General features: G+C 49.5%; 1 protein-coding gene across 1 annotated transcript in view; it reads right to left on the bottom strand.

Moving 5' to 3' along the window:
* Positions 1-523: 523 nt before the first annotated feature.
* Positions 524-15,412, bottom strand: part of LOC147722574 (putative thiopurine S-methyltransferase) — a 305,879-nt gene continuing 290,990 nt past the window's right edge. The window contains exon 9 of the mRNA XM_086965108.1: positions 524-778. Coding sequence (XP_086821234.1) covers positions 654-778 — 125 coding nt within the window. The 3' untranslated portion in view covers positions 524-653. The remainder of the gene's footprint in view (positions 779-15,412) is intronic.

Here is a 15,412-nt window from a genome sequence, read left to right as displayed (position 1 = left end):
CAGCATGCAGGACAGAAGCCCTAGGTTTGATGTAGGGAGTAAAGGCCATGGGAAAAAGGTGGGTGCAGATCATCTATGTATGGGTACAGTCTGCACTGATCATAAACTGGTGGAATAACTGTAAGAGAGGAGGAAACTGCCTATGACTTTACAAGTTCCAAATGCAGATGAATACTCTTATTGAAAGCTTGTGTTTCCTTTATTGAATATTTTCTGTTGGAGATGGTTGCCTCGTTAAGTTGCGCCCTGTTTGGTGTAAAGAACTTCACAGCTTGATATTCTCAATTGTGATTTTATATCGCTTCTATGTTCTCTTTTTTTTAAACTGGGCTTTTCCACAATATATATATATATTTCAAGAATCCATTTTAAATCAATACATACACTCAAATATACTTAAAGGCCAAGAGCTCAACAGTATCTCAGTCTCTAGAAAGCACCATTGGCATTTTGTGAGTAACACAGAAAATATTCATACACAGATGCACACAGCATTTGCCCTTAAAATAAACACTTGAGTAGATGAGATTTAGCAACATTATATTTCATACAAAAGTATAATTTTTCAATATTTTTTAATAAACAGTGTTCTCAAAAATAAAACCAAGATGTTGAACTGCATAGGAGTGCCTTGTCGTTTAGCGAACTCATTCTCATGGAGTATTAGCCTTTAGTGTGAGCAAGTGTATTGTCTCCCGGAAATAATCGAGGCCCCACCCTCTAATACGGTCATCGAGTGCATCGACTGTCTCTAGTAACTTGATGTTACAGGATTCACCTAAAAAGCAAGAGAGAACAAGTAAAAGTTTGGAAACAAATCATCAGAATCATAAATACTGAATACAAACCTCAAAATGTTTGACTCAACACCAATGCTAAACAATTGGTACACCGGAATTTAATTTAGGTAGTTCATGAGGTTTGTTAGCTGTGGATGTAGAAGCTACTGACAATACACAGTCTTCCCAGTTACCTTCAACATTTAGGGAGACCCGATAGACCTCTATCTTAATGACTAGCTCACAAGATCACCTCTCTTCAGAAGACTGAAGATTCTTGTTAGCTACGGCCACAGATTCTATGTTACTTTACAGTAGCCATTGAGGACATTGAATTTTTGTGAGCCTTTTCATGAATGAAAAGCTTTCTATAGTATATTCAAGCCACCATTTCAGGTTGGTGGCCTGAGAATGCAACATGCCTGTTTGCCCACTTCCTCTGCATGGCTTCCACTGGTTTCCAGTTAAACTTTACTGGCAGTGTGTACCTGCTCTACTATTCTCCTTCAGCCATTTATCACTATGGGTTAGCACTTCTCCCCTGCACGTTCTCCAATTTCTTTTGAGGAACTATTACCTCTGGAGTCTTCCAGCAGAACAGTGAAGGTTTCTCTAAATTATGAATCCATTTAAGTAGGCCGAAAAATATATAATGTATAGATTATGAGGTAGAAGGCAGGGCAGATGCTTCTTACACCATCACACTGCCCGGGTAAAAATGCTTCCACTAAAACTGAGTCCTCTTGACCAGGAGAGGACAACATGCTATATTCCTCCATAATAATGAATGCCAACTGAGCTTATTCTGCTATGTGGAGAAGATAAATCACACTAAAGGTAGACCCAAAGTTCAGAGAGCTGGCGAATAACACGGCTGAGTCAGTGACCATGGCAATATTTTCCGATGAACACTTTGTGGGCGAGATGGACAAGTATGTTCACACTATCACCCTTTATCCAGACAAGTTTTTTCTAATGGGGATTTTGAAAGGACTCCATCTGTCAAGCCTTCTTAGCAGACTCTCATTGTTTTCAACTGAGCCACAGATTCTTCACTAAGAGAAAAGTCAAACTATTCAATCAATCAATCAGGGGTTTTAGAGCACACTACTCACTCATGAGGGTCTCAATGCGCTGGGGGGGAGGGTGTGCAAGCAGCTCCGTTGGGTATTTGAAGAGACAGGTCTTGAGGTCCTTTCTGAACTGGTGCAGTGTCTGGCTTCGTCGGATGCAGGGGGTAGTTTGTTCCAGATTTTGGCTGTGAGGTAGGAAAAGGATCTGAGACCTGCTCAGCCCTGTGGATGAAAGGGACTGTGGCTAGGGAGAGGTCAGCAGAGCTGAGGTTCCTCTTGGGGGCATGGAAGGAGATTAATTTCTTGAGGTATTAGGGCCCGGTGTTATGGAAGGCTTTGTAGGAATGTGTGAGCAGTTTGAAGGTTATTTTATTTCGACGGAGAGCCAGTGGAAGTCGAGGAGGTGTTGGGTGATGTGGTAATGTCGTCAGATGTTGTAGATAAGTTTGACTGCGGCGTTCTGGATCGTCTGGAGTTTACTGGGGAGTTTTTTGTTGATTCCGGCATAGAAAGCGTTTTCGTAGTCCAGTCTGTTGGTGATGAGTGCGTGGGTGACAGTCTTCCTGGAGTCAGGGGGGATCCATTTGAAGGTCCTGCGAAGTTTGTGGAGGGTGTTGAAGCATGTCGAGGACACAGCGTTGATCTGGGGGTTCATGGTGTGTGAAGAGTCGAGTATGATGCTGAGGTTGTGTGCGTAATTTATTGGGGTGGGTGGGTTTCCGACAGAGGGGGGCCACCCTGTTTTTCCATGTAGAGGGAGTGGAGCTGAGGATGAGGACTTCTGTTTTCTCTGATTTGAGCTTCAGGCAGCTGTTGCTCAACGTCTCTTATCCCTTCTTGGGAATTGCGCCTGGTGATGTCGGGTTCCTTGGTGAGGGAGAGGATGAGCAGGGTGTCGGCGGCATATGAGACTATAATGAGCCTGTGGTTTCTGACAATGGTTCCGAGGGGGGCCATGTAGACGTTGAAGAGTGTAGGGCTGAGGGAGCAGCCTTGGGGTACTCTGAATCTGATCTCTATTGGTTTGGAGAGGAAGGGCGGGAGTCTCATTTTTGTGTTTTGCCTGCGAGGAAACATCAAATCCAGTCTAAGGCTGTTCCTTGGATTCAGGCGTCGTGGAGCCTAGAGGCTAATGTGCAGTGAGAGACTGTGTTGAAGGCTGCTGAAAGGTCCAGGAGGATGAGTGCTGCTGTGTGGCCTTGGTCGAGAAGGGTGCGGATGTCGTCGGTGGCGGGTATGAGGGCCGTCTCGGCCAGGGCAGGACTGCCTGTAACAGGCACCGGGAAGTTCCCTGGTGGGCCGCCAGGGTGGGGGTTGGTCTTGGGCCCCTTTTTGTTACCGGGGGTCGACAAATCGGCGGAAACAGGCCCTTTGCAAACAGCTCGCCTGCATAGGGGGGCCGGCTGAGCAGTTTGCCAGGGCCAGTTTTGGTTCCCAGTCCGGCCCTGGTCTCGGTGCTGTAGTTGCTGCGGAATCCAGATTGAGAGGTGTCTAGGATGTTGTTGGTTTCTATGAAGTATGCTAGCTGGATGTTGACAGCTTTTCGGATGACTTTGGCGGCAAAAAGGAGCAGTGAGATGGACCTGAAGTTCTTGAGATCTGTTGGGTCTGCGGAGGACTTCTTTAGGAAGGAGTTGATTTTGACGCATTTCCAGTCATCGGGGAATGTGGCGGCCTCGAGGGAACAGTTCAGGTGCGATGGCAGTGGCGCTCCTGTGTAGGATGTGCAGCGAGCAAGGGTCAGTAGGTGCTCCGGAGTGGATGCTTTTCATTGTCCTTACGGTGTCTTCTGTGGTGAGAGGAGTCCAGGTGAGGAGGGTCTGTTGGATGGCGTCGCTGGGGATGGGAATTGTGGTGGTGCAGAGGTCTTGGCCATCGAAGTTGTCATAGAGCGTCTTGATCTTGTAGTGAAAGAAGGAGCTGAATTTGTTGCAGAGGTCTTGGAAGGGAGGGATGTTGATTGTTTCGCTGTTGGGTCTGGCGAATTTCTGTATGATGGCGAAGAATTCTTAAAGAATTGTGGGAGTTGGAGAAGATTCAATCTTGGATGAAGATTCTCTTTGTTAATTTGATGAGTTGGTGGTGGGCCGTGGTGGATGCCTTGTAGGCAGAGCGTGCTTCTGGGGTTTTGCTGTATCTCCACGTCATCTCCAGTCATAGGCAAGAGCGCTTAAATTCTAGGAGGTCCTTGGTGAACCAGTTGGCTTTTTTTGTTGTGTAGTTTTGTGGTGTTCTGGAGGAGGGCGAGAGTGTTGGCGATCCATTGGTGGAGGTAGCTTGCCGCTGTGTTGGGGTCTGTCGTAGTTGGGGGAAGAGTGTAGTTGAGGGCGGAAGTGAGATGTTCTTCTGAGACTTTGTTCAAACTTCTGTGTGGGGGCGGGGCATGCGCTTGTGTGCGGTGGGTTTCGAGAAGGAGAAATTGATGCAGTAGAAGTCTGTCCAGAGCGGTTCCTTGTTCCCTCTGGCGAAGATGGGGTTGAGTGTGTGTTCTGCTGTGTGAGTGGGGGTGGAGGCAAGTTGCTTCAGTCCTATATTGGTGAGGTTCTCTAGGAGGGCGGTGGTGTTGGTATAACTGTGGTTGTCTAGGTGGATGTTCAGGTCTCAGAGTAGTATGTAGTCTGTGGAGGCGAGGGCATGGGGAGCAATGTGGTCTGTGATGACGTTGGTGAAGGGGGGGTCGGGTCTGGGAGGTCTGTAGGCAAGTGTTTCTCGGAGCGTCATCTAGGGTTAGGCTGGATCTGGAAGTGGATGTGTTCCATTAAGGGCGAGGTGTATTCCGAGTTGGTGGAGGTTAGTAGGAGGGAGCTATGTGGACGATGGCAAGGCCTCCTCCTGGGCGGTTGGGGGGGGGGGTCTTTCCTCAGGATCTTGTATTTTTTGGGAATGGCGGTTGCGATGTAGGGTACGGAGCTGGTGTTGGTCCAGGTCTCTGTGAGGAAGGTGACATCAGGCAAGTGAGTGTTGAGGAGGTCCCAGATTTCTATTGCGTGTCTGTGTAGAGAGAGTACGTTGAGGAGAATGCAGTTCAGTGGCTTGTGTGCGGTGGCATCCAGTGGGTTGGGGGTGGCTGCCTGGGTCCGGAGGTGGGTGCAGGAAAGGCGGCAGTGCTGGCAGGAGATCGGGCCCTGGGTGTTGCTCGGCGTTGAGAGATGACTGTGGTTGTTGCGTCTGGGGTTGCGTGCGAGGAGAGTGCTGGAGTCGTAGCGACAGGGGGTCAGGGGACCAGCATCCCTGGTGCTGGTCCCAGTCGGGTTGCGGACTGGCGCAGACGGGCTTGCCTTAGGCGTGCCTTCCAAACGCCAACGTTGCAACTACTGTGTGTGTCCGCGCAGCGGGCGCCATTAACCCCTTCAATGCGGATGACAAAGCCAGCTCGTCATGGGCGTTACCTGAGCTGCGCGCATGACGAGCTGGCTTTGTCACGTAAACCGCGAATTTCGAATCTTCAGCGCACAGCGGGAAAACCCGCTAGCGCGCATGCGTTAAGTAGAGGTAGGGGTGGGTGAGCAGCTGAGAGGTGGGAGCGGGAACACGCTGGGGGAGAGGGGGGCGTGCAGGGGCAGCAGCGGCAGGGAAAACAGAAAAGGCAAGACAGAAAAAGGCAGAATAGAAGAGGATGACACACAGAGCAGACACGCAGAGGAGCAGGCTCTTCCACTAGACCACCAGGGATGAGATGCAGGCAGGAGCCTGTGGGTGGAGGAGGGCCTCAAACACTTACCTGAAGCTCAAATTGACGCTAAGGGCAGGAGCTGCACCTGGGGAGAGCAGTGACTCCGACCAGAAGGTCAGAGGTCACTATCGGACAAAGGAGGAAGTGAATGTGGAGATAGAGATTTTTCCATTCTTCAAGCTTCAACAGCAGAGCTTTTTCCCCTGGTTTCCATTTGAAGGAAGACATTATAACTGTCCCCAGCACTCAGTGCCATGACACTCAGGGTGACTGCGCACATCAATATTTCTGTAAAACAATGTATCTTGAGGGTCTGGGATTGAAGACCTGAATACAGACTTTGGCTGGATAACATAAGTAGATTTTGGCAACATACAATAATATGAAGCATAGGACCTTGGGAGGTCTCAACCCTCTGCTCTTCCTCCAGTTCGCACCTGATATCCACATGGAAAGCATATCCATCAACAGAAAACAGTGTTTACAGGAGATATTGACGGGAGTGGAGATGGGTTGGACCTTTAGATACTTCATTTTGATCTTGGTCCTAAGCTTTACTTTATATGCATGTGTGCTGCATGGCATTTTTTTATTACAATTTTTTATTTGTTTTGAACCACCACACAAGATAAAAGAACAATTGTATTTCACTGTCATTGCACAACCAGCCACGAACAAGTCACAATTCAAATCCATAGTATGCCCCACACCTCTCCCATATCTTGTGTTTACGCGGGCAACCCTCAGGTAAGGTAAACAGGCTTTTCAAGTTGAGGGCACCAGTCCACTTCTGCCCTCCATTCCGCCTGGGTCGGGCGCAAGGAGAATTCCAGCCCAGAGCAATGCCTGTCTTAGCCACCAATGTGGCGACACCCACAAACGTCTGTTCTGCCCGAGAGCCCCCATCTCGTCAACCAACCCCAGCAGGTTGCCTATAGAGATCAGGTCAAAATGCGTTCCAGGACTCCGGTAAGCTCGCCAAGCAGCCACTGCCAATAGACAGAGATGACCGGGCAGGCCCAAACAACATGGTAGAAATCGTCCGGAGCTTTGGAAAACCTATTGCAAACCAGATTGGGAATTTTGCCAAGTTTATGCAAGCGGATCGGGGTAAAGAGTTGTGTGCAAGTAGTTCAATTGAATGAGCCGGAGATGGGTAGAGATAGAATGCGTGCGCGGGGCCATCCGACACTCCCCCCAATCTGCCTCATCAAGTTCGTCAACCCAGCCCTCCCAGCGCAAGCAGAGGTTCTCAAAAGCATGTGGGGCGTTCGCAATAAGGGACGATAAACCTAGGAGAACGCGCCTCTGCTAATGCCACACACCCTTAACTTGGCTTCCAAGGGACAGAATTCCGGTATCACAGTGTCTGGAGTGTGTAGATGGAGAATCTGAGGGATCTGAGGGATCTGGAGAATATATTGTGACAGAAGATGATGACGGGATGAGGAGGAAGAAATTATCCTAGACATGGCAGCTTTTAGCGGATGCAAGCTATTTGAGGTGAATAGTCTCAATGAGGAATTGATGATTTCTAATTTAAATGTTTGACCTCCCTGCCACAAGAATGAAAACTCTTCAGAGTGTAAGATCTTCTAGGAGGTGAAATTCTCTTATCAGTGGAGAAAGCCCTGTCAGAGTTGCATGGGATAGTGCAGCTGAGTGTGGAGAGGCACTTGTCACTTTGGTCATTAGAGCTGAAGCAGCTACAGGTACAGGCATATGAATATTTGTGGCGGGGCAGTTGACACATATTGTAGAATTTTATATGGCAAGGAAGATGGATATTTTTACCATTATAGCAGCTTGTCAAGTCAGAAAGTATGCTCATGAATACTCACACAGCCAGCTTAAGGCCTCCCTGAGAAGGAGGTATCCAATCAGTCACTATGGTGTAATCCACTCAGGTTCAGCTGCATCTTGCTCAAAGTTCAATTTGGTCTCTTGGTAATACATTTTTCATAATGGTCTCAAGAGTTCTGGTGCTATGGCAATGGCAGGTAACCTTTAGTAGAATAAGTTATTCTGGATTTTACAGCCAAACATGTACTTTTTGTTGGTCTTCAATACTTTTCTGCAACAGTTGACCACAAGAAGAGGGAATGGAGATACTCAGCATATCTTCTTTGTTTAGGTGGTAGCAATGGCAATGCTCTTAGCGACAATTATTTTCAAGGCAATGCTTCATTGTAAGCCAACGGTGAACTATTTCGGACCCCAACACACAACTAAATGGCTATAATGCACAGTGCATAGGGAGGAATGAGAAGTGCTCACGTCTGTGGGCAACTCACTTAAAAATTATTCAGAGCACTTACCCTGGGAATTGGGACATGAGCCCTGTGGACCAAGCATAACAGGTACGTTGGAAATTATGACACCAGGAGCAGGACATAACAGTGCGACCATGACATTCAATCCTACAGAAGGAAGGTCTAAAGCAAATTGGTACCAGTATATGGAGACATCTATACACTGCTCTCCAAAAGTTAAGAGTTTTCCATATGCTGTATGAAACTGCAATATTACAAAAAGGGAAATTGCCTAACAGGCTCCTGGTTTGGACAGTTAAAGGTGAGTTATAAGTCCTATATCCATAACATCATCACTTTGGATGTGAAATGCAAATACATAGGAGCGGACACATGTGTGGTCTTTAAGTGTTTCCTTCAGGAGCTGTACACCCATGGTAGTGGTGGGAGGCTGAAATTAGAAATATCTGGATAATATAGTGCTGTCCCAGTTACTCTTGGGAGGTGACAGTAATTTAGAAGACATAAGCTAAAACAAAGAAATCCTTATGCCAAATAATGTGAAAACATGCAAAAAAGCTGTAGAGCTTAACAGCTTCCCTTCTAACTGTCATATTTTTTTTACTCTACTGTGTCTACTACATTAACTATTCAACTATCTTTGGAACAGAGGGAAGAGAAGCCTGACTATTGGTTAATTCTTACAATTAATAAAGTGAGCGTGCCTGCACACGTTGTACAAGTTTGATCACTCTCCTGAATCTGAATGTGAAGCTGTAGACAAAAATGCCAGCAACATGGCTTGAGGCGCTTCTCTAGGATTGTGAGAGGTAGGCGTAGGTGGGGTTCAAGTTCAAGTTCGAGTTTAAAATTTGTATAGCGCACTACTCACCCAGAGGGTCTCAAGGCGCTTGGGGGAGTGGGGTACTTTACTCATCGAATATCCAAGTTTTAAGTTGTTTTCTGAAGGAGAGGTGGTTCTGTGCAAGGCGTAGGTAAGTGGGGAGAGAATTACAGGTCTTGGCCGCTAAGTAGGAGAAGGATCTTCCCCCATGGTGGTTCTATGGATGCTTGGAATTGCGGCGAGGGCTTGATTGGATGATCGTAGTTGGCGGTGGGAGTGTAAAAGGACAGGCGCGAGTTGAGGTATTCGGGTCCTAGGTCGTAGAGGGCTTTGTGTGCGTGGGTGAGGAGACGGAACGTTATTCTCTTGTTGACGGGGAGCCAGTGGAGGTCTTTCAGGTGATCGGAAATGTGAGCATGGCGGGGGATGTCTAGGATGAGTCTGGCTGAAGCATTCTGGATGCGTTGCAGTTTTTTCTGTAGTTCCGGCGTAAAGGGTGTTTCCGTAATCCAGTCGGCTTGTGACCAGTGCATGGGTGACCGTCTTTCTTGTTTCGGTGGGGATCCAACGGAAGATTTTTTTGAGCATACGTAGGATGTTGAAGCATGATGATGAGACGGCGTTGACTTGTCTGGTCATCGAGAGGGAGGAGTCCAGGATGAAGCTCAGGTTATGTGCGTGGTCCGTTGGTATTGGTGCGTTTCCCAGGGCAGGTGGCCACCATGAGTCGTCCCAGGCGGAGGGGGATGATCCTAAGATGAGGACTTCCGTTTTGTCCGAGTTCAGTTTTAGACGGCTGTTCTTCATCCACTCGGCTACTTCTTTCATTCCTTCGTGTAGGTTGGTTTTGGCGGTGTTTGGGTCTTTGGTGAGGGAGAGGATCAGCTGGGTGTCGTCTGCGTAGGAGATGATGTTGTGTTGGCGCGCGATGGATGCGAGGGGACTCATGTATACGTTGAAGAGGGTTGGACTGAGTGATGATCCTTGTGGTACGCCGCAGATGACTTCGGTGGCCTCTGATCTAAAAGGGGGGAGACGGACTCTCTGGGTTCTTCCGGCGAGGAATGAGATGATCCAGTCCAATGCTTTTCCTTGTATTCTGACGTTGCTGAGGCATTGTATAAAGGTGCTATGACAGACTGTGTCGAAGGCTGCGGAGAGGTCAAGTAGGATGAGGGCGGCTGTTTCTCCGTTGTCGAGTAGAGTTCGAATGTCGTCTGTTGCTGCGATGAGGGCGGTCTCGGTGCTGTGTTTGGCTCGGAAGCCGGACTGTGAAGGGTCGAGGGAATTATTGGATTCGAGGAAGGTGGCGAGCTGATTGTTGACGGCTTTCTCAATGACTTTGGCAGGGAATGGGAGGAGCGAAATGGGGCGGTAGTTATTAAGTTCAGTGGGGTCTGCTGTGGGTTTCTTCAGGAGGGCGCTGAGTTCAGCATGTTTCCAGCTTTCCGGGAAGGTAGCGGAGTTGAGGGAGCAGTTGATGACGTCTCGGAGATGGGGTGCGATAGTGGAGTCTGCTTTGTTGAAAATGTGGTGGGGACAAGGGTCGGTTGGCGATCCTGAGTGGATGGCGTTCATCAGGCGGATGGTATCTTCAGTGGTGATTGGGTTCCAGGAGCTAAGGTTGTTGGAGGGGGGTTTTAGTTCGGAGGAGGGTGGGGTGGACTGGTCTCCAAAGCTGTTATGTATGTCAACGATTTTTTTGTGGAAGAACGAGGCTAGAGAGTCGCAGAGGTCTTGGGAGGGAGTGATGACGTTGGTGCCGGCAGTGGGGTTGGTAAACTCTTTGACGATGTTGAATAGTTCCTTGCTGTTATGGGCGTTGTTGTCGAGTCGATCCTTGAATGCTGATTTCTTGGTGGATCGGATTAGTTGGTGGTGTTTGCGGGTGGCGTTCTTGAAGGTGGCCAGGTTGTCAGTGGTTGGGTTTTTTCGCCAGGCTTTCTCGAGGGTGCGACAGATCTTCTTGGATTTCTTAAGGTCATCATTGAACCAGGGGGCTTTTTTGCTACCTTGCTTGATTTGATGGTTTTTCAGAGGTGCTAGTTCGTTAGCGCTGTGGGTGATCCATTGTGTGAGGTTGGTGGCTGCTTGGTTTGGGTCTGATGATTTGGCAGGAGGGTTTTGGTGATGTGATGTGAAGAGCTGGTCGGTGGTAATTTTCCAGTTTCTGCGGGGAATTGGTTGTGGCTCGTGGTTTTTTTGTAGTTGAAGTGAACGCAGCTGTGGTCCGTCCAATGGAGAGCTGTGGTGTGATTGAAGGAGATGTGCTTGCTGGAGGTGAAGATTGGGTTGAGCGTGTGCCCGGCATAGTGGGTGAGGGTGTCCACAAGTTGTTTGAGTTCGAGATTGGCGAGGTTGTCCAGAAGGGTGGTGGTGTTGCTGTTGTTGTTCTTTTCCAGGTGGAAGTTGAGGTCTCCCAGTAGAATGTAGTCCTCGGAGGGGAGGGCGTGTGGGCTGATGAAGTCAGTGATGTCTTCGCTGAATTGTGTGCGGGGTCCTGGTGGCCTGTAAATGAGGGTGCCTCTGAGTGTGGTCTTGGGGTCGGTGTGGATCTGGAAGTGGAGGTGTTCTGCGGCTGCGAGGTTATCGTCGGAACTGGTCGTGATGCGGATGGTGTTCTTATGGACGATGGCGATGCCTCCTCCTGTTTGGTTGATGCGGTCCTTTCGGATGATTTTGTAGCCGTTCGGGGTGGCTATGGCGATGTCGGGCGTTGATGAGGCGTTCATCCAGGTTTCTGTGAGAAAGGCGACGTCCGGCGATGTGGTGTCGATTAGGTTCCAAAGTTCAATGGCGTGTCTGTGGACCGAGCGGGTGTTGAGCAGGATGCACTTCAGGTGGTTAGGGTCGGAGCTCTGTTTGGAGTTTGTGGGTTTGGTGTGGGTCCTGATGCAGTCGAATTTGCAGGAGTGGCAGGTGAAGGGTCCATAGGTGTGTCCTGGGACGGCTTGGTAGCAATCTGGGAGACGGCCGAGGTTGAGTGCTGAGAGGATTCCCAGTTTTATAAAAATGTGGTACTGCGGATTAATTTCCTCTTCCTTTTTCGTTTGGCTGTGGATCCTCTCACAATGTTAATTAGAAAGAGTAATGACATAAGAGACATCTCCCCTGGAAGCAGGGAGGACAATATCACGCTGTTTGATGCTGAAATTGTGAGTATGATGCTTGAATTTGAAGCGCTGAAGCCTGTCCCCCATTTTTTTAAGCATCTAACGAATTAATACTGAATCCAGCTTTAAAGTCAATTTAACTCGATCAAAAAACAATCACAGTTTTGATGGAGCTATTACCATTTGCAAGGAAGCCTAACTTGCTGTGGTATCTGAAGGAGAATATCAATAGTCATGCTGTTGTAATGTCCAAGGATTATTACCTCAAAATACGAATACAAAAGAAACCATGGAAGATGATATGAGTTTCTAGGTAGACTCATCAATTGGAAAACAAATGCACACCAAGGTTATTGTTCCAATTTTAGGTTGTACCAACCACTGTCTCCAATTAACCCACCAGGGGCTCAAAAATGTACTGTGGTTCATTTGGATGACCGCCATACCAAGAAACTTGGGAGAGCGGCTAATCCCCGATTTATGCCCCCCCCCCCCCAACGCAACATTGAATATTGCAGGCTGCCTGGGGAGCGCTGGAATTAGCCTTGTGGGCTGGCCTTGCAGGGGAGCTCCGCTTTAGTGACTGACCTTCCTGCTGGGCCCCTGAGTTGGGGCTGTATCTGAACATTGGTGGGGTCACCTTAAGAAGTGAGAAGCTGCAGTGCTGGCCGGAGGGGTCCTGGGGGTGAATGGTAGACATTGTGGTGGGACCCAGCGCTCACTGAAGACTCTGTTGCGCCTGCATACTTCTGGCTGTGTGTTCATCGCCTCGCTATTTGGGAGTGCGCTTGAGCTGCTGGAAGGCACAGAACCCCCTCCTGTCATGCGTAATACTAGTTCTGCTGGTCCACCCCGGATGGTGGTCTGTGATTGAGGAAGGTTCGGTGAGGGGCACGACCTCTGACCTGCCCTGTTACCCCTGCCGCGGGGTTGCCTCTATTGCGCCCGGATCTCTGCAGTGCGATATAGAAAGGAGGTCCCTATTGCACGGTGAGGGACACTGCAGCTGGACCTGTGGGGTCCTCGGCAGGAAGAGGGGAACGGGAAGTACTCTTGCAGCCACGGGCAAGCCTAGGGGCCGCCAAGTGGGGGTCCCCCAAGACCACGAAGAAGAGCGCCTCGGACGACCCAGTGCAGCGGCAACTGCAACAGATCCTTCCCGCCATAGCTGACACGAAAGCGACCCTACACCAGGACATTAGCATGGACGCGGTGGGTCTGGGACTATGGCGCAACGAGCACAAGAAACTATCTGAGAGGGTTAAGAAGGCAGAACTCGATATTGCGGAAATAGCGCCAGCACATAAAGATGTGGTGCAGCAAGTGCAGGCCTTAACGGATAGGGTGTCAACGCTGGAACGTAGGGCCAGAAATGCGGAAGGCCGCAATCTAAGGAATAACGTAAGGGTCCTGGGCCTGCCGGAGGGAGCGGAAGGTGGAGACATGGTGTCTTTCCTGGAATCATGGTTTCGTAGCCTCAGAAGGGCTTACGACCTTTTATACGCTGGAGAGGGCCCACAGAGTTCTGGCCCATCGGCCGGCACCGGGAAGGCCCCCGAGACCGGTGGTGGCCTGCCTGCTCCATTTTCGAGATAGGGACTTGTTGCTACAGAAGGCAAGAGTGGATGGCCCCTTCACAGTGGACAAGGTCAGCTATTCCCGCACTATACGATGGAGGTACAAAGGAAGCGTGCCTCTTACATGACGGTCAAGAAGGCTTTGAGGGAAGAGGGACTCCAATATTCCTTAATGTTTTCAGCCCAGCTGGGAATTATTCTGGATGGTACTACGCACTATGTGGATTCTCCTCAAGAAGGGTGGGACTGCTGGAGAACTACCGGAAGGAGATTCCGAGGGATGGGGGGGCCACGAGAACTCCAGGATCAAACGCCTAATAGGTCTGTGCAGCCGAGATGGCGTGTCCGCAACAGAACTGAGAAGAAGCCAACGCTCACTCAGACGGCACATGAACGAGCGGCGGCGCTACAGGCGGTGGTAGAGTTGGCGCATAGCAGTGCCCCTGCGTCTGACGAAGAGAAGGGCGCTACCACGGATGTCTCGGTCGGGCAGGACTCTGACTCCCCTTTGACTGGCGAGGACCAGATGCCCAGGGTGATACCGCAGACAGCGGATACCAGAGCTTGATGAAGATAGATGCAAGATGGGAGCGAGCTTGAAACTTACGAAATATCGCTGCTAGCGAAGATCTGGCTGGAAGTTCCGGTCTGATTTAGAAGATTTGGGGCTGTTGGGTTTCATTAAGAGTTTCTTGGGCTAGCTACAGTCCCCACTGCCTCTGAATTCGTGGGAGGCTTTCAAGTGGGCTTTTTATATTGTTTGAATGGGTACTAGTCTTATAGCAGCTGTTCTGGGGAGGGGGAGTTGGGGTTGTTTATTAGTTTTAAGGGGTCTGAGGGCCAGGCATGTAACTACTTTAGATCGCCAATGTGCTGTCCATATGTTGTAACAATGGTATCTACCAGTGATTTGAAAAGTTTATCTTGGAATGTGCGGGGCATGCATTCAATGTGGCGTAGACAAAAGTTGCATGCATATTTAGTGCGACTGGGAGTTCATATCGCGTTATTACAGGAAACCCATTTGCAAGCGCAGGAGGGGGCAGCGTTACAGCGGCGTTGGCGTGGCCAATTGTATTATACTGCTTACTCTGCCTTTGCCCGAGGAGTGTTGATCTGGGTGTGAGCGGGAGTCCCTTTCCAGTGTAGAGAAAAGAATATTGATCCAGAGGGCAGATTTGTAGTGGTCATTGGGAAGCTGGACGGGCGGGACATTACCCTGGGCAGTATCTATGCGTTCAATACGGAGCTGCCGGTCTTTTTCGCGTTGTTATCTGCTAAGCTAGCGCATTATCTCACTGGGTCGGTGCTGATGCGGGAGTACTTTAACTGTATAACTGATGTGACTTTGAAGCGTTCCCACCCACGCGCCCTAATGCTCCCACTTATAAGATAGCGGAAGTCAGGCAAAATTGGCAAGCCCATTGGAGCCTGGTGGATACTTGGTGGGCTCAACATCCAACTGACCGTGATTATTCTTATTTCTCTGCATTGCACGATCTCCATCTGCACCTGAACGCGTTGTTGTGCACGCCTGTGTACTCTATAGCTGAATATCTTGCCAGAACGCTCTTGGATCATATTCCGGTATCGCTCCGGATGCGCTGGTCGCGATCCCGGGTTCGGATACCAACCTGGCGGCTTCGCCCAGAGGCTTTGGAGGATCCGGTGTTTAGAGAAACAGTGGGCACTGCTATCACCCACTATTTTGGGGATAATGTGGGAACAGCCTCCAAGTCGAATGTGGAATGGGATGCATTTAAAGTAGTGCTTCGGGAGCGCTGCATAGTCGAGATGGTGGGGGTGCGTAAAGTGCTATTGGGCGAGATAAATGAAGCTGAGCAACACTTACGGCGGCTGAGCAAGAGCCTCCTGGCAAGCTGGATAAACAGCGAGCCCTGGAAGAGGCAAGGGAGGCACCGGCAGGACAGGTGGAGTGACTACGATGTTTTGATCACAAGGTGTATATAACACGCGCTCATGTCGAAAGGGACAAGTCGCGGGCCCTGTTGGCCTGGCTTGCTAACCCGTCGTGCAGGGGCTGGCCGATATTGGAGGTTTGTGACGCCCGAGGGGATGCTTGCTTCACTCAGGAAGGCAT

Source organism: Lissotriton vulgaris, chromosome 4_1, assembly GCF_964263255.1.
Source record: "Lissotriton vulgaris chromosome 4_1, aLisVul1.2, whole genome shotgun sequence".
Taxonomy (NCBI): domain Eukaryota; kingdom Metazoa; phylum Chordata; class Amphibia; order Caudata; family Salamandridae; genus Lissotriton; species Lissotriton vulgaris.
The sequence above is the reverse complement of the archived record's forward strand: the minus strand, read 5'-3'. Positions and strand labels throughout refer to the sequence as shown.